At 38.2% G+C, this 24,364-nt stretch overlaps 1 protein-coding gene across 1 annotated transcript; it reads left to right on the top strand.

Annotated features, from left to right (window-relative positions):
* The first annotated feature begins 21,669 nt into the window (after positions 1-21,669).
* Positions 21,670-22,293, top strand: LOC145002768 (uncharacterized). The gene has a single exon (XM_078961965.1). The coding sequence runs from the start codon at positions 21,670-21,672 to the stop codon at positions 22,291-22,293; it is 624 nt and encodes a 207-aa protein (XP_078818091.1).
* The last annotated feature ends 2,071 nt before the right edge of the window (positions 22,294-24,364 follow it).

Raw genomic sequence — 24,364 nt, 5'->3', positions numbered from 1 at the left:
CCCGTAAACTTTATGAATTGTTAACTCCCTAGGTGAGTCGCTATAATCATACTGTGACTATGTGAACCTGCCACAACCTTTCTCAGGCGTCGCGAAAATGAAATGACATTTGTCACCCGTAGACCTGCAGATCCCACTGTAGCTAGCAGCAAGGTGTGGGGTGTCAAACCCAATATAGATCTATATACAAGTATCACGTTCTCCCTCAAGGAGATTCTGATTATAACTACCAGGAATTATATCCCGCACTCGGATGTACGGGGAGAGAGAGAGTCTCACAACATAGGTTAACAAGTTTACGTGAAATGTGTGTGAATATAAATCTTTCTTGTATGAATGCACCCTTTTTGTACGAGTGTGTTGAGTGATGTATCATAAACTATACCTATTATAGTTTATCTAAAATGTATGTAATATGTATGAATTCTTTTATGGAAATGTATTAGTGTTGTGAATTTATCAAACTATACTTTTTATAGTTAAATAATACGTGTTCCAAAATGAATGAATAATATTTAGTATGAATGACTTAGTTTCAGTTCATAATGATAAACTAACAAGGAAACACATTCAAATATTAGAACTTATGATTATACACTTTGCTCAACATAATACAAAGTGTTATGATATTTACATGCTGTTGGCTAACTTTAGCCATTCTGCCATGTTTTGGAAAAATCATAGAAAAATCATACGAAGTCCATAAATTCTGAGAGTTCACAAAATGTGTCTAGTTTACTCATAATTTTTATCACGATTTTTAATGACCTTCAACTTGTGTGAAAAAGTCCATAATCACAGACTGGTCCGGATAGTTGTTTGAAATGATAGGCAGTTTTGTAAAAATCACCATAAATTGTAGAAAAATCGTATGGAGATGTGCAAGTAGTCATTTTAAAGCTACAAACATGAACTATTTGCACCTTGTACAGTTCTGAAAACAAAAATGTTTAAGATGCCCAAAACAGTCCGTGAATGGAGTTGAACTTTTCTGATGAAGGCTGTTAGAACATTTTAGTTATGTTCTTGGTGTTTTAACTTGTATTCCCCCCCTGAAAACTTGAGAAAACATGAAAATGTAGGGGTATGAACTCACCTTAAGTGATTTCAGTAGATGATTGTTGAAGAATAGAAGTGTTTAATTCAAGAACACTTGGAGATGCCTTGAAGGTTTTTGAGAATCTAACATTATGGTTATGGAGTTTGTGTAAGCAATCAAAGATTTGAGTAGAAGGAAGTGAAATAATAATAGGGAGGATGAATTTTTACTTACTAAGAGTGGAAGAACACTTGAAATCAGCCTTGAATCTCGAAAATTTGTGTAGAAAAAGTTTGAGAGAAAAGTGGTGTTTGTTACTTAGTGGAATGAGAGAAATGAGAGAAAATGAGGAGTGTGGTTGTTTGTTCCAGCTCAAAAAAAAAACGTGGGAGTGAGTGAAATTTGAGTGTAAGGGGACATTGAAGTGACATAGGTAAGGTGGGGAGGTATGGCTGGTCATAGAGTGGGTGTGGGGTGGTTGCTTGTGTCATAAGTTAAGGCAAAGTCAACACTCCACCTTAAATAAATCCCCTATTAGATCATTATTATTTAGATAATGATTTTCATAAAAATATGTTTAAATTATGAATATTTAGAGTTTATTATGTTAAAATATAATTTCTGGAGAAAATCCCGCTTTAAAATCACGAAAAACGGGCTTAAAATGTTAAAAATATCAAAAATGGGCTAAAAGTGACAAATTCCCGAAGTCTGGCCGAGGTTCGGCCTTCTGATGCTGAAACCGAGAGGAAAGAGGGTAGAAACCGAGAGGGGAGAAGAGAGAGGGAAGGAACCGAGAGGGGGAGGAGAGAACAGAGGGCGCGAAGAGACAGAGGGGCGGAGTAGAGACCGAGAGTAGGGAAGAGACAGAGAGGCAGGTAGAGACAGAGCGAGAAGATGGGAGCAGATGAGGCGACAGAGAACCGAGGCTCGGTCCTCGCGTGCATTTAGCCAACAGAGGCTCGGTCCTCGCATTCTTTAGCCAACAGAGGCTCGGTCCTCGCATGCCACAGCCAACAGAGGCTCGGTCCTCGCATTCTTTAGCCAACAGAGGCTCGGTCCTCGCATGCCACAGCCAACAGAGGCTCGGTCCTCGCCTAAGAAGCCTCTCTTCTTGGTTTCGGTTCCTAAAGCCTATTTTTCTCGTTTTCGCCCCGTTTTAAGCCGTTTTTGACCCGGTTAAGGGCCGGAATGACCCAAATGATTCTAAAAAGTTACGGGAACTATTTGAGGGAGATTTGGGAGAGATTTCTCATACTTGGAGAGATTTGGGAGAGATTTGACATTCTTGGAGAGATTTCTCATACAGAGAGATATTTGAGAGAGATTTCAAGTGTGGCATTTGTGAGTGTTTGGCTTTGCAATGCAAGTCTCTTGAGCCCCGTTAAGTCATGGTTAAGGATCCCACACACTCCCAATGAGTATGCAACATGGTTTTTATCAGTTTAGTTCATTGATTAGCACTAGGGCTTAGGAAATTTTTAACACGAGACTTTTCTCAAGTGATGTTTTCCCATTAATATAGCAAGTTATACAGTACGAACATAACACAAACCCTAATACACAAGGTTTAATCGAGTTGACCGGCTTGACCTGATGACTTGACTTGACTCAAGATTGACGATTGTCACACTATCGGAGCCGCACCAGGAATTAGGTCGATCCCAAACTCGACCTGCCTCTCAGGAGGTATTCCCAGTAAATCCTCTGGAAATACATCCAGGAAATCTCGCACCACCGGAACATCGTCAACTGTCGTCTTGCCCTTCTCCTGGGCATCCAAGACATACGCTACATAACCGGTGCAACCCTGCTGAAAATAGCGCCTCGCTCTCACGGCTGAACAAAGAGCTGGTCCGCGCTGTGGCCACTCGCCCTGAATCACTAACTCTCCCCCACTGGGAGTGCGAACCCTCACTAGCTGCAACTCGCAATCAATCACCGCGCCATTGGTACTCAACCAATCCATGCCCACTATAACCTTATTCCCTCGTAGGGGAATAGGGACCAAGTCCACCGGAAACTGCTCGTCGAACAACTGAAGAGAACATCCTCTATGCACTCTGGCGACCCTCACAGTCTTGTCATCTGCTATCTCAACCGCTAGTGGACAATCCAGCTCCCCTGGAGCTCTACTAAATCTCTTGCTAAGCGCTAGCGATACAAACGATCGGGTAGCCCCCGAATCAAATAACACTGTAGTAGAAATGCCGTTCACAGAGAACGACCCTATACAAAACATATAACCATAAGCAATAATCAATAATAATATAGAGATGAAGGGAAGATACATACCCGTCACCACATCAGGAATCGCTCGTGCCTCCTCTGCTGTCATCTGAAAAGCTCTACTCTTTGCCACCAGCGCCTCGGCTCGGCCCTACATGCCATCTATAATCCTCAAAGTAGCAGGGGCAGGTGCAACCACCTTCCCTGCTGCAACTAAACTCGGACACTGGGACTTTTTATGTCCCCTCTAATTGCACTGAAAGCAAATCAGATCTGATGCTGCAATGACAGTAGCAGGGGCCATACAATCCCTGCTCAAATGCCCAGTTCGACCGCACTTGTAGCAGCCGGAACTCCCTGCCTTGCACACCCCATCGTGCAATTTCCCACACTTGCCACATCGACCGTGGCTCTACTGACTCCTGGATCTGTGATCTGAAACCTTGGGATTTTTGCCCGAACTACCTGAACCCGAAACCGCCTCTGGTTTCCTCTTCTTCTCCATCGCAAGGTCAATCTCCCTCTCCCGAGCCCTAGCAATCATGTCATCCAGCGTTTTACAGCTGGACCAGATCAGAAACTGGCGGATATTGCTCTGCAACATTTCATGATAACGGGCATTCTTCATTTCCTCATCGCCTGCATACTGAGGAACGAGAAGAGCCCTCTCCCTGAATTTGGCGGTGATCTCCGCCATGGTCTCTGTAGTCTGGGTGAGATCCTGAAACTCTCTGGCTAACTGATGCACCTCAATAACTGGTGCAAACTCCGCCCTGAACCTGGTAGAGAAATCAGCCCAGGTCATGGCATCTAGCGCTGCATCATCTCCAATGGTATGTCCGACCTCTTCCCACCAATCTCGTGCCCTGTCCTTCAGAAGACAGGATGCCACTCTAACCTTGTCCCCTTTGGGACACCTGCTCGTGCGGAAAGCATTGGCCACATCCGCCAACCATCTAGTACTCGCTATGGGGTCCCGCGCCCCGTGGTAATCTGGAGCTCCACATGCCCTGAACTCCCTGAACGTAAGCGTGCACGACCCCATCATGGCCGCTACCTCAGCACGGAAAGTACTCAACCTCTCGTCCATCATCTCTAAGATACCCTCCTTGATCGAACCGAAGATCACAGGAGTCTGCTCAAGTATGGTGCGAGTAATCTCTGAAGAGAGAAACTCCCTAGTCTGCTCATCCAACTGCCCGGCCTCCGGGCCTGATCCTGATCCCCCTTCGGCACCTGAACTGCTGACTGCTGGTCTAGGGCGTAAAACCACCATTCTGAAACACATCATAGCAACATCAGAAAACTGAAATATCTCAAAGGATCATTGATACCAATACTAGCTTCCTGGTCTTGTCTCAGCCTTCCTTGATTCGAGTACGGATCCTCTACTTTCAGTAGTACGGGCCCATACTACCTTCCACATCTATCCGTACTTTCCTCAAGAACTGCCTTGACTCCACCAAGTCACTTCTACTACTACTGATCTCTGCTACTCTCATCCTAGGCTTGCCCTAGGGAAATCTCTGACTCCACTCAAACCAGTCCTCAACTGCTGAAGGCCTCCTTGTAATACTAATTAGCCATCACCTGAATACCATCACATGTGATGAGGCTCAAATAATCCTTCGAGTAAAAGACTCGTCCCTACAACGGTTAGACTCAAACAAGAGTTGCGCAATAGGTCCAAATCCAACACTCTAAGATTATTCAACTCTGACCACATGTAACGTGACGTATTCACCTAACGGCTAACTCCTATCACCAAGAGTTCTACAAAACACAAAGTTAGCAGCATTCGGACACAGGAAACTACTCAAGCAAATCTATTCTCACAACGAGAAACTGTACTAGCATACAATGCTAAGCTCATACCATCAGGCATAACCTAAACAGGCTATCCTACTATTGTCTACTCAATACTAGCATGCAAATCTTGTAAAGCTGAAACACATATGACAGGCACATAAGGCATCCTCCTAGATCCTTAGTCCTATTCTAGCATATTGTTCTACTGAAACTAAAACTGACAATCATAACATAACTTGTATGGGTAATTTGTGAGTACTTACTTGAGCTCGGTTGATCGCATGCACTATACCCTTATCTCGTTTAAAAATTCTTTTCTTTCTAAGTGCTTTTCAAAATCTCTTCCGAAAATATATATATATATATATATATATATATACACACACACACACACACATATATATATATATATATATATATATATATATATATATATATTAAAAATCTTTTTATCTTTCCCTTAGTTTGAGTTCAGATACACCCGAAAGTGTATCCGAATCCCTCAAACCAAGGCTCTGATACCAACTTCTAACATCCCAAAATACAACTCAATTTTTTTTTAATATAAGAAAATCATATGCTGAACGTCATATCATAAATCCATATGTTAAATATCTCAAACCATAATAAAATGTCGTGATACAATTGTATCAAATCAAACTAAGTATCAAAACAATCTCCCAGGACAAAAAACTGAAGCTGTGGTGTGTGCGATGCCATCATCCCGAGCTCTTCCCTTTACTTGCGGAAGTACCTGAAACCAAAACTGAAACTGTAAGCACGAAGCTTAGTGAGCTCCCCTAAATTACCACATACCATACAAACATAAAACAACTATTGGGCCTTGCCCACTGCATCGGACCGAAGTCCGGAAACTGCATCAGACCGAAGTCCGGAACTAACCAGGGCCTTGTCCTCTGCATCGGATCGAAGTCCGGAACTACTGAGGCCTTGCCTCCTGCATCGGACCAAAATCCGGAACTAACTGCATCGGACCAAAGTCCAGAACTGACTGCATCGGACAGAAGTCCGGAACTACTGAACATAGCATAGCATAAATATATCAAGTAACACAACAACACATAACACGCAAACCTTTCTGAGCCACGAAGGCACCAAACATACTAACTACTGCATCGGACCGAGGTCCGAAAACTACTGCTAGCTAAACGGGCCGACATTGTGGCCTTGGACCCGTTCCTACTGGAAGGAAACTCACCTCATGAACTGGCTGCTGAGTGTATGGCTCTGGAAGCTATCTGTTGATGCTCCGGTATCTCCCTGGCTGAATGAACTCTGACTTTGGCCTTGGATCTTTGCTCTACACTTCCTTTTTTTGGTCCTTTCTTCTTCTTCTTCTTCAATCCTTCAAGAATCCACACAAAACACTTTAATCATACAAGGAATGGTTTAGGGTTTCTCACAAGCTCTCTCTGAGGGTGAAGGAGGCGAGTTGGGGCACATAACATTGCTTAAATAGTGAGCAAACCCAGGGATTTAGGGTTTCTTCCTGGAAGGCGGACTCGCCGAGTCCCGAATATGAACTCGTTGAGTCGCTGACTTACACGTACTCGAAATCCCGTCTCTACTCGACGAGTCGGGCTATAGACTCGCCGAGTCCCTCTTGAAAACTTCTAAATAAATAACATGGAAACAACATACCAGAGATGGGTCGTTACATTAAAACTCAAAACTTCAATCGTCTTTTCCCAAAGTTCACGTAACTTCAAGCTAAGGTCCAAGGAAGAATGAAATCTCTAAGGTGCCTCTTCAGGTTTTGTACTCCTTCCCCATATCGGACAAGGAGGCAACCACATAATTCACTCATTTTCCCATGTAGGATGGATTGATTTTCGTCCAACCTTAATTCTATAAGGGTTCTGAAATAGTCGTGATCAACCAATTATTGATTAATTAAATATTCAACCATTTAATTAATTAAACTGTTAATTAATTCCCAAAATATATTTCCAGTTAGTTTCTAATTAATTATTAACCATAATAATTAGTAAACCAATTTCTCCTTTATTTATTCTACTCAATTTGGGTCTTGAGGGAAACCCAAAAGGACCATGTTATTATTAGAAGTATTACCAATAGTTAATGACATTAGAAACTATTTCCAACAGTCTCCCGGTTGGACAAGTCATTAACTATACGAGGACCAATACATCTCCAATAATCAACAGAGAGTTAGCCATCTAAAGCCTCTTAAAACCCTCTCTCACTCACTCACTCATTTTCTCTCTCTCTCTCTCTCTCTCTCTCTCTTACTTGGACACCCACATATTCACTCATTTCTCTTACACTTCACTCCACCACTTCTTCCACCTTCCAAGAAGACTCTCTTCCATCTCTCTCTCTCTCTCTCTCTCTCTCAAAACACTCCCCAAAATCAGTTATTAACAACCTTTACTCTTGAAATTTTGATGATCTGTGGATGTTCTTGAAGCTCAAAATCAGAGTCTAGGTAAAATACCTCAATCTCTCCGTTATTCTCCTTCACTTTTCTTTAAAGTTTTTCAAGTTTTCTTACACTTTCTTCTTTTTCTACGCCATTCTTTAAAAACATTAATGTTCATAACCATGAATGCCAAGTTTGATGATGATGGTGGTAGGATTTCACCCAAAAACAACATGCATGTTGTTTGATGGTGAAATCTAAGGACCAAAACTATGTCAAACCCTAGAATACATATTTTTACTAGTTTTACATGTTTATCCACCACATGTGTCCAAGTTTTCCTTTGAAAAACATCACTATGAACAAAATATCCATGTATGGTCTTCAAACCGTGATGCATGTGATGAACATCAAGCTTAAATGCTTGATGATCAAAGTTCATTGCTAACAGTGCATGTAAATGATTTTATTCACAAAAAAAAAAATCTAAATCTCATTTTCTTTTCAAAACAAAATTTTCCAAGAATCCCAATAAGAAAATAAGAAGACCTGAAAAATCCAAAAAGTTGTTTCCATTTATTTGATTTATTGTAATTGGTACAAGGAAGCACGACCATAAATCATATAAAATACTTTATGAGATCCATAAATCCTAGATAAATTCATGGATGACCCTTAAAGTAATTAAAGGCTTCTCAGTAAGTTTCATCGATTTTGGTTATTGTTTGATAGGATTTTTAAATTTTATTTTGTTTAGTTCCAATAAATCATAAAACAACGATAGAGAATGTGAAATGATCAGCTATGATTTTTTGCAGCTTCTACACTGTGTGGAATACTCAGAAAATATTTTGGGGATTTTTCATAATATATTTATATTTGTTCACGATTTTTGGGTATATAATGGCTAAAATCGGGGAAAATGGTTTTACTCATCCAAAATTCATGAAAATTTACCAGAACATCTTATATTACATTAGGATTCTATACAAAAGGCTAGATGATTTTTCTCTTTTATATGCTATTTTTGTTCTATTTTCCTAATATTAAATATACATAAATCCAAAACTCGGACTCCAATATATAAAAATCGCATTTGGTATTTTTTTCCATATTATGTACACTGTATATGAATTGTACAAAAGTTTTGTAATTTTCCTTAACTGTTTAATAATTATTCATGAAGTAGTTCTTATTTAAGTGAATAAAACTATGAGAAATAGCTACACCATTTGAAAGCCAACTTTTATATTTTTCCCAACTTTTATATATCGAATAACACTACTACAATATGTCTGGGGAATTTTAAAAACTATTTTCTATTTATCTCTATTTTAATAGAATAAATACATAAAAATCAGAAAAATCATGTTAAACTATTTAAAAATCAGTTTTTATATTTTTCCCAGATTATATATGTTTCATAACAGTGGTGCATAAAGTTAGGGGAATTTTCTTAATTGATTGTTGTTTTTCATGAATTTATATCGATCTAGAGAATTAAATACAGGAAAAATGGCTATACATATCTAAAATCCATGAAAACTTATATGGAAGTCCTTTGGTATAGTTAAAACCAAAATAAGAAGTTTGGTAATTTTGTTTAACTGTTTAGTATTTTCATGATTTTATGATTATTCAAGAAATTAAAATGGTGAAAAATAGTTAGACAAATCGAAAATTCAAGTAAATCTATCTTGGGATCTTTGACTTCAGTTAGAATTAAAATAATAAGTTTGGGAAATTTTATAACTAAATTGATTTAGTTTTTTAATATTTAATCATTAGAACACCTCCTAAAATGTTTAATTTTAATATTTCAATGATGAGAATTTTCCACTTAAATTGTTATGTAACAATTGATTCATGGAAATCTAATTTTCAAAGAAAAATGTTTGTAACTTATCAATATCAAAATTTTGACACATTATTGGCATAGTTCTATTGTAGAAGTTCAGTATATTAGTATTAGATTTCGATTAGAGACTCATTAGTGTGTATGATCGTTGTAGGAATTGGTAGTGGTACAAGTGAAACTTAGTTCAATGCATCATTTGCATCATCTCAAAGCATTGTGAGTATTCACGGCTCCCCCTATTTTCGATTTTTAAATGTTTTGGGGTCGAAAATCATGTCCAAAAACTATTTATTGTTTGTTGTATTTAATTTGATTGGTATCAAACTTGGTTGCTAAATTTTTTTTTTGTATGTATTGTTAATTCATGTGGCCTTATCACGTTTTAAGTCTATGGAATCAGTTCACATAACTCATTAACTCATTTGAGCCCATGGTCATTACGGATAGCGCTATTAGGAGGTAGACAACTCCTCACTTGCATGATTTGCTTGAGTGCATTTTACCATAATTCTCCCTATGTTAGTGATATACATAGCATTCAAGGGGACATTCGATCTTAAGCTTGGGTAATGAACTCATGATTTGATCACTAAGTACATACAACCTTTGTTTCTCTTGTTGATAATGAACTTTATTTCTCATGATAACAACAAATTTTATTTCTTTTGATAACATTGAACTTCTTTACTTATTATAGCAACGAACTTGTTTGCTATTTGTAGCAACGAACTTGTTTGCTCCTTGTAGCAGTGAACCTATTTACTCATTTAAGCAACGAACTTTATTACTCATTTTAGCAACAAACTTTATTTTTCATTGTAACGATGGACTTTGTTTTCCATGATAGCATCAAACTTTATTTTCCATGAGAATATGAACTTTGCATCTCATTTTGGCAACATACTTAGTTTCTCATGATGACAACGAACTTTATTTATGCAAACTTATTTACTCATTTTAGCAAAGTACTTTATTTATGGAAACTTCTAGCAAAACATTGATTACGATTCATGATACTAATTTATTTTTAACCTGTGAACTCACAAACTATTTTTATAGTTGATGTTCGTTTTACATGCTTTTTCAGGAATCATCTAGTAAGAGGCACCTAAGGACACATCACTTGTGACATCACCATTTTCACGGCCAGAAAATACCAATTTCGTTTATGTCTTTATCCAAAAATCAGAGTAATCTTTCAAATAAAAGTAATTGCGGAATTTGTCCCCAAAACAAAATATGATAAAATTTATCAAAGCATTTTCTTGAAGAAATATATTTTCATTTCATTATAAAACTTGGGATGTCCACATCGATACAGATGAAAATCATAAACAATACAATATAAGCCTTACAACAGTTATTTACATCTATTGGCCTATAATCCATATTCCTTCGTCATTGTCCAACTATGCTCTTGTTCCACAACCTGCAATATAGAAAGCTGAGTGGGTTAGGCTTGTTGGATAAGGTTTCTAAGTCCATAACTTATTTGGTATATACTTGACCCGACCAGCATGGTCCATTTGGATTGCATCTCATCCAAACTATTATGGATAATTTTGTGAGAGTTATACACATATGTTTATTAATATATAATGAGTTATAATATATTAATATGAAGTTACGTTATTTAATTAGTTTTAGTCTTAAATTAATTATGAATTAATTTAGAGATTAAAAGGAAGACTAATAAGATTATGGGCTATTTGTTTTATATAGTGTGGGCTAATACTCATTTGTTAATGGGCTAGGCTTATGTGGAAGTCCATGGATGATCCATGGAGCTTTTAACCCATGGATCCTTGGAAAGGAAAAGACATGGGTTATTAGGGTTTCACCCTAACCATGTACACTATATAAGCATGCTTATGGAGCATGAAATGGAGCCTAAGAGAAAACTAGTGAACTAGTGTGTGTGTGTGTGCATGTGTGTGGCCGATTTTATACAAGGTGTATACTCTCTCAAAGTTTTCCAAGAGTTTGTGGTGTTTGTGATTCCATTTGAGGCATTCACACTATTGGTGCTTGGCCCTCAAACTCCTTAGAACCAAACTCACCAAAAGGTATGTAATCTCTTCTAACTCTTTTATGTTAAAATGTTCCCATGCCATGTTAGATAGGTTATAAACCTTGGAAAATTATTATTTTGCATGTATTTAGACAAACATAGATCCAAGGTTTATTAGGGTTGCATGCACACTTAGGAAGTGTTAGATTGCTCAAAACCAACAGTGGTATCAGAGCCTAGGCTTGCTTGTTTGATACTTGATGCAAAATAGTGAAAAAAAGTCGAAATCATTGTTGTCTGCATGGTGGACTCGCCGAGTCCATTGGGGGGACTCGACGAGTCCAAGGCAAACTTCAACCTACTCGACGAGTCAGTTCATGCACTCGACGAGTAGGATCGAAAGAGTGCAGATTCTCGACTTTTGCTGCTGGAAATGGACTAGAAACATTACCCTAAATTGTTTTGGTGTTATAAAACTTATTTTAGTTGGTGTAATGGTTGTTCTAATCCATTTACAATAGCATATATCAAAATTCCATGATTTTATGTGTTCATATAATTCTTGAATTTTTGATGACCATGTTCATGTTCTTATGAATTTAGAAAAATGATAGGAATTATTTGCTGAATTGTTTAGGATTAATTCTTTATCATTTATGTGTTTTAATGGAGTCCATAATTTGTCCTCAAGTTATGGATTACCAAAGGTCACTTTTATTTAACACACACTTAAAACACATAAGTTACATGAAAATGAAGAGTCTTCATTTTTATGAACCTTTAATTCATAAGTTATGAAATGAAGAGTTTTGCAAAGTTACAAAACTTGCCCTCAAGTTTTGGAATTTGTAAAGTTTCACACACTTTAATAAACTTTAATTCCAACCCTTACAGTTTTAATAGTTAAAATTCAACCCTTATACTATTTATAACATTAATGGTTAATTATTATATATATGTATAAGAATAAGTCGTTTTACCGTTAGTAGGCCTCATTCACGAAGCCGGTCTATAAGGTGGGTATAAGGTTGTTGCCTATAAAATGGCGACTTAATAGGTGTATACTCTCACCCACCGCTTGCTTGATCGGTGGAGGGTCGTTAGCCGAACGGGTAGAACAATGACTTTAAATCCTCATTAAAAGTATAATGAATATTATAAAATAACTAAACTCTTTTAATTCCCAATCTTAGTTATTTTAGGAAAATGTGAACATGGTGCTAGTCCATGGAATTCACACTTTGTACCTTACCAAGTCGTTGGTGGAGCGTGTGTGGTTAACCGGCACACTAACTAGGACTAGTAAGGATCACGAAGGGTGACTTAATGTTCGTCATAGATCAATGGAGCGTGTGTGGTTAACCGGCACATTGATTAGGTGATAATATTAAGAGTACCAAGTGAATTAGCATGGTTATTCACACCTTGTTTTGTGATCCTCGGCATCCCAGTCACAAAACTTGAAGGGCACAATCGAGATTGAATCATGCCATTGAAAAGTTCAATGAATCTCAAAAGAATCTAGGAATTTCAAATCCAATTAAACCTAATAAATCATTTCGTTTTCATGGTGGAAATTGGTGAATCGTCATTCACCTACCTTTCAAATATATTATTACTTAGATTACGACATCCCTCTTCTAAGTGTAATATATTGTGATTGGATCCTAGCCTTAATATTACATTTGGGTGTCTTATTAAGGATCATATATATCTAATCTAAACTTAATCTCTTTTCAGATGTCTTCCAACACTAATGCTTCGGGCTCTAACCCAACTGGTTCTTTCTCTCTCATGAATCTTTGTGGGAGGGTCATCTTTGATGGTTCCAACTTCATGGATTGGATTAGGAACATCAGGATGGTTACTCGTTATGAGGACAAGGAATATGTCCTCGATAAGGAGTTAAAAGAACTTGATGAGTCTACTGCTACTCCTGAGGAGATCGCTGAATTCAGGAATCATGAGAGAGATGCTACTAATGTGGCATGTATCATGATGGCCACGATGATAGCCGAGCTCCAAAAGTCGTATGAAGATTTCTACCCTTTTGAGATGCACCAAGACCTGATGGAAAGGTACCATCAGAGTGCTCGTCAGGAGCGGTATGAAATAATCTCCTCCATAATAACTACCCGCATGAAGGACGGTGAATCCGTCACGGGCCACATGCAAAAGATGCAAAGGTATGTGGACCGTTTGCTGAAGCTGAATGTTAACATCCCTGAGGAGTTGGCAATTGACATCATTTTGCACTCCTTGCCTTCTTGTTATGATCATTTTCGAATGACATATCATATGAACAAGGAGGAAGTTACCCTCAGCAAGCTTCAAGGAATCTTGAAGACCGCGGAATCCGGTCTTAAGGGTAAGGTGGTTGTTACCTCTACTACTCCTACTCCAACATCTACCCCTATTTTAGCTATTGGGCAAGGCAAAGGGAAGAAGAGGAAGCACCCTTCGAAGGGTACCAAGGGAAAGTCTCTTGAAGGCTCCTCATCAAAGACCAAGAGCGGTTCTGCCACTCCTTCTGCCATTCCCAAGGATGCTGAATGCTTTTATTGCCATGAAAAGGCACACTAGAAGCGAAACTGCCCTAAGTACTTGCAGGATCTAAAGGATGGGAAAGTGAAACCCACCCATGCAGGTATTTACACCATATTGTCTAATTACTCAACATATTCTAACTCTTGGGTGCTTGATACAGGATGTGGTATTCACATATGTTCTGATTTGCAGGGCCTAAGAAGAAGTGAGGATGTGGAGCACGGGAAGATAAACTTAATCATGGGGAATAGGAAGGTTTCACCTGTTTCCAAGATTGGAGTTATACTTTATTGCTTAATAATGGGTTAAAATTAGATTTGAATAAATGTGTGTACTCGTCTGAAATGGCGAGGAATATTATTTCTTTTCATGCTTTGTACAAACAAGGTTTTACCTTTTCATTTGATAATGAATGTGGTGGTATTAATGCTTTCTTTAAAAATGTGTTTTATTTTAAAGCGTTACCTTGTGATGGTGTGTATGAAACTGTGTCGATTGTAGACAACTTAGGAAATAATGTGTTGTATATTGATTCTTCTACTAGCCTAGATAAAGCATCATTGTGGCATTGTCGTCTTGGACATGTAAACAAGAAACGCATAGGCCAACTCCAAAAGAGTGGAGTCTTGGAATCATTTGACCTTAAATCGGATGATAGTTGTGAATCTTGTCTACTTGGAAAGATGACAAAATCACCCTTCACTGGAACTTGTGAGAGGGGTGAAGGTTTGTTGGACCTAATACATACTGATGTATGTGGGCCATTCAAAACCGCCACAAGGGATGCTAATCGGTATTATGTGACTTTTATTGATGATTTTAGTAGATATGGGTATGTCTACTTAATCAAACATAAGTCAGAAACCTTTGAAAGGTTTAAGGAATTCAAACAGGAAGTAGAAAATCAATTGGGTAGGAACATTAAGATGCTTCGATCCAATCGAGGTGGTGAGTATCTTAGCACCGAGTTCCTTGACTATCTTAAGGAGTGTGGGATTGTCTCACAATTGACTCCTCCCAGGACACCACAGCTGAATGGTGTAGCTGAGAGGCGTAATCGAACTTTGTTGGACATGGTTCGCTCTATGATGAGTCGAGTTTCGTTACCAATCTCTTTTTGGGGGTATGCCTTAGAGACCGCCACCCATATCCTTAATCTAGTCCCTACAAAGAAGGTTACCAAAACACCTCATGAGATGTGGACTGGGAAGGTTCCCAATTTGGACCACATCAAAATTTGGGGTTGAGAAGTTTTCGTGAGGCGTGAAACTCATGATAAGCTTGAACCCCGAAGTGAAAGGTGTATTTTCATCGGCTACCCACATAAATCCTTTGGTTACCTCTTCTACAGACCCAATGAGAATGTGGTCTTTGTAGCACGAAGAGGGATCTTTCGCAAGAAAGAATTTATAAGCCAAGGAGACAGTGGGAGGCAGATTGATCTTGAAGAAATTCAAGAATCAATTGGTGAAGGAACCTCAGACACTAGCAATCAACCTGAGGAGGAAACTCCTGTTGATCCAGCTGACGAGTCTGTACCTCCGATGCGTTCCACACGGGTTAGTAACACACCTTCGTTTTATTATGGTTTTCATATTACTACGGAAGGTGATACGTTTATTAGTGATAGTACACTGGTAAATTTGGATGAACCCAGCAGTGTTAAGGAAGCCATGGCAGGCTCGGAGTCTGCTAAATGGAAGGAGGCTATGGACAACGAGATACAGTCCATGTATGACAATCAAGTTTGGAACTTGGTTGACCATGTACCAAGACATAAAACAGTCGGGTGCAAATGGATCTTCAAGAAGAAGACAGACATGGAAGGAAAAGTGCATACTTATAAGGCTCGACTGGTTGCGAAGGGTTTTAATCAAACTCAAGGTATTGATTATGATGAAACCTTCTCGCCGGTAAAAAATATTAAGTCTATTAGGATTATGTTAGCCATTGCAGCATTTCATGATTATGAAATATGGCAAATGGATGTCAAAACCGCTTTCCTTAATGGAAAGTTGGCTGAGGATGTGTACATGAATCAGCCAGAGGGTTTTGTCAGTGCAGAGTACCCTAATAGAGTATGCAAGCTTGAGAAATCCATTTATAGATTAAAACAAGCATCTCGTAGCTGGAATCTTTGTTTTGATGAGAAGGTAAAAGAGTTTGGCTTCTCGAGAAGCGAAGATGAGTCTTGCGTGTATGTCAGAGCTAGTGGGAGTATAGTTAGCTTCTTGGTACTGTATGTGGATGACATACTACTCATAGGAAACGACATCCCAACCTTGCAGGAGGTTAAGTCCTGGCTTGGGAAGTGCTTTGCTATGAAGGACCTAGGGGAGGCTACCTATATCCTAGGGATAAGGATATTAAGAGAAAGGAGCAGAAGACTAATTGGACTTAGTCAGAGTATCTACTTGGATAAGGTGTTGAAAAGGTTCAACATGGAGAATTCCAAGAAAGGAGATTTACCGATCCAAAGCAATACCAAACTGAGTAAGACTCAGAGTCTGAGGACAGAGGCAAAGATAGTTGAGATGAGCCAATTACCGTATGCTTCCGCAGTTGGCTCGATCATGTATGCTATGACTTGTACCCGTCCTGATGTGGCATTTGCTTTGAGCATGGTCAGCAAGTATCAGGGGAACCCTGGCAAGGCTCATTGGACAGCGGTAAAGAACATTCTCAAGTACCTGAGGAGGACTAAGGATTGGATCCTTATCCTTGGTGGCAGTGATGACTTGAGAGTATTAGGGTATAGTGATGCTGGTTTTCAGACTGATAGGGATAATTTCCGCTCTCAGTCGGACTGGATCTTTACCTTAAATGGAGGGGCAATTTCTTGGAAGAGTTCCAAGCAGGAGACGGTGGCTGATTCGACTTGTGAATCAGAGTATATAGCAGCGAGTGAAGCAGAAAAGGAGGCGATATGGCTAAAGAACTTCATTGGAGACCTTGGAGTTGTACCAGCTATTAAGGAACCTATAGAGATTTTCTGTGACAACAATGGTGCGGTTATCTTAGCCAAGGAACCAAGAGATCATGGCAGATCCCGACACATTGACAGAAAATATCACTTCATAAGACACAAGATTGAAGAAGGACTCCTTGTGACAAGGAGGATATCGTCGGATGAGAATCCTGCAGATCCCCTTACGAAGGGACTGACAAGGGTTAAGCATTTTTAGCATGCAAGACGCATCGGGCTGAGGGACGATATTAGTTTTATAGATTAGATAGTTTTCCTGAAACTTGTAAAATGTAATCGACGTTTGATGATGAATAAAATTTGTGATTTATTATGAGTAAAGTGTTACTATCATTGTCAATTATTTACTATTGTTTCAGTTTTGCATGTTTTGACTTCCAGAATAATTAATTTATTCAAACCTCCACAATCGATCATATGTCGGAAGTAGGTATGAATCAAGATTGTCATGAATTGGGTTTGTAGATGCCCTAAAGGTGTTTAGACATGGCAATGGTTGCTGCAACATTCATGAGTACTCATAAGTTATGAGTATTGGTATAAACCCACGCTCACTTGTATCACTTCATGGAATTTATCTCGAGTGATCGTGAGATGATAACATCATATAAATCTTTAAACCTAGAGATATGAGTTGTTACCTATGAGTTGGTTGTGCATTGATTGCACGTAAACACATCAGTAACTTGATGTTATAAAACGTGCCTTTGTGTACAATTCAATAAGTAGTAGAACAAGCATATCAGTCGAAGTTTATCTGTTCCTTCTAGAAATAGAAGCGATATCTAGGCCCCTCGATGATTTTGTGTTGACCCATGTACTAGGCCTGGTCAGAACTAAACCGATGTGTTCAGTGAAGTTCTTCGTCAAACAAATCAGAAAATCGAGAAACAACTGCTAGACAATAAGCAAGACATAGTTCCATGTGTTTGTCCGGCTGATATCATGAGAATAGAGGATTTTGTGATCACTTATCTAAAATGGCATTTCATAGTTCGACAGAGTCTTCATTGTTCGAGGGAGTTTTCGAGAGCTACGATTGCTGGTTGGTTCCTGAAGTTATAGGCAAATATAGTTATTAGACTTATCCAAGTGGGAGTCTGTTGGATAAGGTGTCTAAGTCCATAACTTATTTGGTATATACTTGACCCGACCGGCATGGTCCATTTGGGTTGCATCTCATCCAAACTATTATGGATAATTTTGTGAGAGTTATACACATATGTTTATTAATATATAATGAGTTATAATATATTAATATGAAGTTACGTTATTTAATTAGTTTTAGTCTTAAATTAATTATGAATTAATTTAGAGATTAAAAGGAATACTAATTAAATTATGGGCTATTTGTTTTATATAGTGTGGGCTAATACTCATTTGTTAATGGGCTAGGCTTATGTGGAAGTCCATGGATGATCCATGGAGCTTTTAACCCAGCGATCCTTGGAAAAGGAAAAGACATGGGTTATTAGGGTTTCACCCTAACCATGCACACTATATAAGCATGCTTATGGAGCATGAAATGGATCCTAAGAGAAAACTAGTGAACTAGTGTGTGTGTGGCCGATTTTATACAAGGTGTATACTCTCTCAAAGTTTTCCAAGAGTTTGTGGTGTTTGTGATTCCATTTGAGGCATTCACACTATTGGTGCTTGGCCCTCAAACTCCTTAGAACCAAACTCACCAAAAGGTATGTAATCTCTTCTAACTCTTTTATGTTAAAATGTTCCCCATGCCATGTTAGATAGGTTATAAACCTTGGAAAATTATTATTTTGCATGTATTTAGACAAACATAGATCCAAGGTTTATTAGGGTTGCATGCACACTTAGGAAGTGTTAGATTGCTCAAAACCCAACAAGGCTTGGGAGCCCGGTGAGCATATAGGGTTTTCAACCCACATCAATACAGATCAAAATCATAAACAATACAATATATTCCTTACAACAGTTATTTACATCTACTGGCCTATAATCCAAATTCCTTTGTCATCGTCCAACTATACTCTTGTTCCGCTACCTGTAATATAGAAAGCTGAGTGGGTCAGGCTTGGGTGCCCGGTGAGCATATAGGGTTTTCAACCCACATCAATACAGATCAAAATCATAAACAATACAATATATTCCTTACAACAGTTATTTACATCTACTGGCCTATAATCCAAATTCCTTTGTCATCGTCCAACTATACTCTTGTTCCGCTACCTGTAATATAGAAAGCTGAGTGGGTCAGGCTTGGGAGCCTGGTGAGCATATGAGTAATCAATATGGTGATTAAATAAAAAAGTGTTTTATTTATACTCAAAAGTTTGGGGCCATATAGGATTAGTATTATTCTTTTGTTTCACTTTGCATGTTTTGACTTCCAGAATAATAAGATTATTCAAACGCTCCACAGTCGCTCATACTTTGGAAGTAGGTATGAAAGAAGTCTATCATGAATCCATCTGTAGATTGTCTAAAGTGTTTGGACATAACACAAGTTTGCTGCATAGTTCATGAGTACTGCTATAAGATTAGAGTATTGGATTAAACCCATGCTCACTTGGATCGCTTCATAGATTTTATCACGAGTGATTGGTGAGACGATAATATCTTATATTCTTGAAACCGAGATGTGTGAGTTGTATTTTGCAAGTTGGTTGCACATTGATAATATGTAAACGCACCAGTCACTTGGTGCTATAAAACATATTGTTGTGTGTAATTTGCTGAGTAGGTACAAGCGAGCATTGAATCAAAGTTTATCCATTCCTTTTACTTAAAGTGGGATAAAAGCGATATCTGTGGGCCCCTCGATGATTTAGTGATGACGCCCTATGTGCTTGGCCAAGACGGGACTAAGTTGATGTGTTCAATTGTAGTCTGTTGTCAGTCATCATAAATAGGAAATTGGGAAACAACCTATAGACTAAGATGATTATAATCCATGTCTCATGTCTATACGATATCTAGAATGGAGGAATATACAATCCCTTATCTAAAGGACAGGTTACTGATAAGATCATAGTTCGATAGCGTCTTTGGGAGCTACAATTGCTAATCGGATAAAACTTGCATTTATAGTTACTAGACTTACCCTAGTGGGAGATTGTTGGATTAGTGTCTAAGCCCGTAACTATATTTGGTAAGTATTTGACCCGGTTGTGCATGGTCCTTTGGGTTGCCTTCACCAAAGCAACTTCATAGGATGATTTATGAAGAGAGAGAAGTTAATTATGGTTTATTAATATATTATATGAATGATATATAAAAGAGAAATCATATAGTTTAATTAATATGAAACAAGACTTAATTAAGAAATTAATTTTGTGGCTAAAAGAGATTAATTAAACTTGGAGGAGTGATATTATAATTATAAGATAGTTAGATAAGTGGGCTAATGGACTCCATAGAAGTTGGAGTGGACAAAATCTATGGGGAAACCCATTAGAATTCATCCAAGGCTTCTAAGGAGGGAGTCCATGGGCTGCTTGGAGCTTAAGCTGTCAAATTAGGGTTTCCTTGTTTGATAAAACTAATAGGCTCAATATATAAGGAACCCCTAAGGCCCAAAAAATATGAGGAACTGATCCCTAAGGGTTCTTGGTCATTTTTGGTGCTCCTTACCCTCTCTTCAAAGTCATTCTCTTGCTCTTGGTGTTTGTGTTCCATTAGAGGTGTGACACTTGTGACACTAAGCTTCTTGAAGATCTAAGAACTCTTGTAACCATTGAAAGGTAAGATCTAAACCCTATTATTATGTTCATATCGATTAGCACATGCTGGATCTAGGGTTTATGAGCTTTAGATGATTATTGCATGTTCATTAGACAAACTAGATCCAAAGCTTTAGGGTTTTCATGCACACCATATGATTGATGTTATTCTTAACACCCATCAAAATGTGCGGATCTTCATCGCAGGAGCCTCTGTCTTGACCAGGCTGCCATCAGTAATCCTCATTGTGGCGGGCGCATGAAGGGCCATGAAAATGGTTTGGGCTAGGCTTAGCTTGTGATTGTTGTTGATTTGGTGTCTGTAATTTTGCTTTTTGATAGTATGTACTTTGTCATGTTTACTACCGTAAACACGTTTACGACCGTAAACGTGTTTATGGTCGCAAACACCGTTTGCGGTCCAGTCAAGTATAAATAGCTTAGTTCCTAGTCATTGTCGGGGTTGGATGTGCTAGGTGTTTACTGCCACTATTGAGTTGTACCTGACGGTTTATAGTGATTAATCGTGTGCAAGCTCAATTCTCTCATCTTATCTTGTTATTCTTGATTTACATTTGTTTGATTATCAGTTTTAGATCCGGAATCGGACCTAACAATTGGTATCAGAGCAGTAAACTGATATCAAACTCATATGATCGAGATTTTGTGTTTAAACTGTTATTCCCACCGTTTGATCGATAGATTCTGCATTCTAGGCATTGGAGGAACTCTTTTAGTCTAGAAAATATGAATTTTAAAGGATAATTAGCAATTTACTATAAACTGTAAACTAAGTTTACTGTCCATTTAAAGAACCGTAATCTCTATAAATTCATACACCGTAAACAAGTTTGAAGAACAGCAAACCCAAAAACCACAAACTCAAAAACCGCAAACTCAAAAACTGCAAACCCAAAAACCGCAAACCAAAAAATAAAAATGTAAACCCATAAAACAGTAAACCCAAAACCGTAAACATCTAAACCATAAAATCTATACCATAAACTCTGTTTACGGTCGCAATCATTTGAACTAAACCTCAACCGTAAACTCTTTTGGAACTGTTAAATCACTTTAAATTTCAAATGGATTCTCAAACTCATTTTCAAGAACTTGATGTTGTTATGGGCACTACTAAACGCATTCCGAGATTGATGTCTACTGAAGGTTTTCCCGAGTGGAAATATAGAATCGAGAAATACATCAAAATGAAAGATTTCAAGATCTGGAGAAGTATTCTTAGAGGTCCTGTCAGAGTCACGACGACAGTTGGAGGTCAGTTGATTGACAAAGCCATTGAAAACTACACTGATGAAGAGTTTGAATTGGTTGAAGAACAGGAAAGAGCATTGGCTACTCTAACCATGGCATTATCTCCTGATATTGCTCAAGGTTTTCGTGAGTACACTTCTGCAAAAGCCCTATGGGAAGCTCTTATTGAGGTCTACGAGGGCAATGAAGATATGAAAGAAAGTCGGCAGGACATGTTAAGACAAAATTTTAACATGTTTAACTACATTCCAGGAGAAACCCTTGAGGCTCAATTGCAAAGGTTCACCGCTCTTACAACTGACATGAACATTTCAGGAATTTATTTGTCCAAGTTAGAAATCAACAAGAAACTTCTGAATGCACTTCCTCGATCATGGGATATGAATGTTGCTGTAATTAAGAAAACCAAGGACTTAAACCGTCTCACTCTTGCATAAATCATGGCAGTCATCAAAGCCTGTGACATTGATGACAAACAGAGAGAAATCAACCACATGAATTCATATTCTACTACAAACCTTGGTGTTTCATCCAACAATGCAGCACTATCATCCTTCATGACTTCCTCAGGTCAAGCTTTCACAGTTCAACAACCTCATATTCAAACCCTCAATGCTGCAACACCAATCCCTCAACATCAAACTTCAAGTGTACTATTTCCGCAAACTGTTCCTGCTCCTAATATGTTAGCCAAAGTCTACTCTTCAAACACCAAAGAATCTGATGAAAATCTTGCTCTAGCCACTAGGCTAGTAAATTTGCTACAATGCATTTGTAGCCGAAGATCTTCCACCTCAGCTATCCTTTACTGACTTGGACCAGATACATCCCGAAGATGTGGAGGAAATGGACATTACTTGGCAGATTGCCATGGCTGTTTTTAGAGCCAAACAATTCGCCAAGAAAACAGGGAAAAACAACTAGGCTATGAATGCTGACAAAAAGGTGGGATTCAACAAAAGTATGCTGAGATGTTTTAACTGTCACGAGCCGGGTCACTTTGCTCGTGACTGCCCGAAGCCAGATCGCAGAGTCAAGAACAACCGATAGATGGTCGCAGTGGGAAACAATCGTGCAGGAGCTACAACTAATGGAGAAATACCTATGGTTGTTCAGTCATTTGATTGGGAGGATCAAATTCAAGCTTTAAACATCACAGGGTCAGAAAATGCTCATCTAGCTCAGATTGATGATGGTGCTTCAAAGAACAATGATACTGATCCCGAGGCAGAGATGATGGAACTGCAGTTTGCCCTAATGGTTTCACCTCTTCCGAGCCCAAGAAGCACGAGGTAAATCTTCGTCCTGTTCTTTTGCTTGCAAAGAATATGTTACACTTCTTCGTGATGAAATTCAAACCTTACGTAGACAAGTAGAGGACCTTAAATATGAGGGTTATCAACTTAGGAAGGGACAGAAACCACTTAAGGCCCAACTAGAAGTCAAAACAAAATATTTTAGAAAAATTCAATCAAAATTCAGTGAAAAGTGTGAAATTTATGATTATACTAAGAGGCAACTTGATGCTGTGATCAAAGAACTTGATGAGTTAAAAATTAAAAGTGGAAAAATAGATGTGAGTTTCAAAAATTATTCTGCTTCCAGTAAAACAGTTGAGTCTTTGTATGAAACCGAATTGAAATTTAAAGAAAATCAAAATAAGGGTTTAGGGTATGATTGTGTTCCTACTCCTTTTAATCATAACTACACATCAATCCCTTTAACACAGAATGAAACTGACAGGGAGCCACATCTTCGATATGGAAAACCTGCTGGTTTTGTTTCAAGAGGTTTTATCAACATTTAAAGTACTAATGTTTCTACTTCCTCTACAGATACACCTTTAGATCAGGCCAAGTGTGAAGCTGGAGAATCTGTTTCTGTTTTTAATTCTGATTTTTCTGTTGCAAACAAATTTGAATGTGTTTCTGATGTTAAGACTGTAAAAGCTTCTTGTGTTAGCTCATCATCGGATACTGTTGAATTTAATTTTTTCGATATGTTTGATGAATTGTTTGGTAATTCTGATGCTTGTGATTCTCATGAGGAACCATCAACTCCTCAAGTCAAATCAAATGAGGCACCCTCACTTATTTCTCACTCTAATTCTTATGCATGTTCTTCTAAGAAGAGTAAGAGTGTCTGCAAAGAAAATAAATATGAAAAATGCAATATAAAGTCAAAATAGATTTGTTTTAATTGTGGTGTTGGTGGTCACATAGCTAGGAATTGTCAAAATAGGATCTTTGTAAACTATCACTCACCAAGAGGGGAGAATGAGTCTCGAGGAAGGTCTTTAACTAGAAAATCCTCAAGAAATCACTCTCAAAGTAAATATCAGAAAGATATTAAGAATAGAAAGAGGGCTGTTTTTCAAACAAATAAAAAGGTTTTTACTAACAGAACTCAAAACATTTTGTCAAGATCGAACAAGGCTCAACCAAGATCAGTTTCATCAAAAAGAAATTCTAGATCTTCTACCAACTTTGGTAAAAAATGCAGAAGGTC

The sequence above is a fragment of the Lactuca saligna genome, chromosome 6 (genome assembly GCF_052625555.1).
Source record: "Lactuca saligna cultivar CGN05327 chromosome 6, ASM5262555v1, whole genome shotgun sequence".
Classification (NCBI taxonomy): Eukaryota; Viridiplantae; Streptophyta; class Magnoliopsida; order Asterales; family Asteraceae; genus Lactuca; species Lactuca saligna.
Note: the sequence above shows the minus strand (reverse complement) of the source record. Positions and strands in the feature narration are given on the sequence as shown.

Excerpts from the sequence above, each read along its gene's own strand:
- LOC145002768 (XM_078961965.1), top strand. The coding sequence starts at position 21,670 with ATGGATTCTCAAACTCATTTTCAAGAACTTGATGTTGTTATGGGCACT.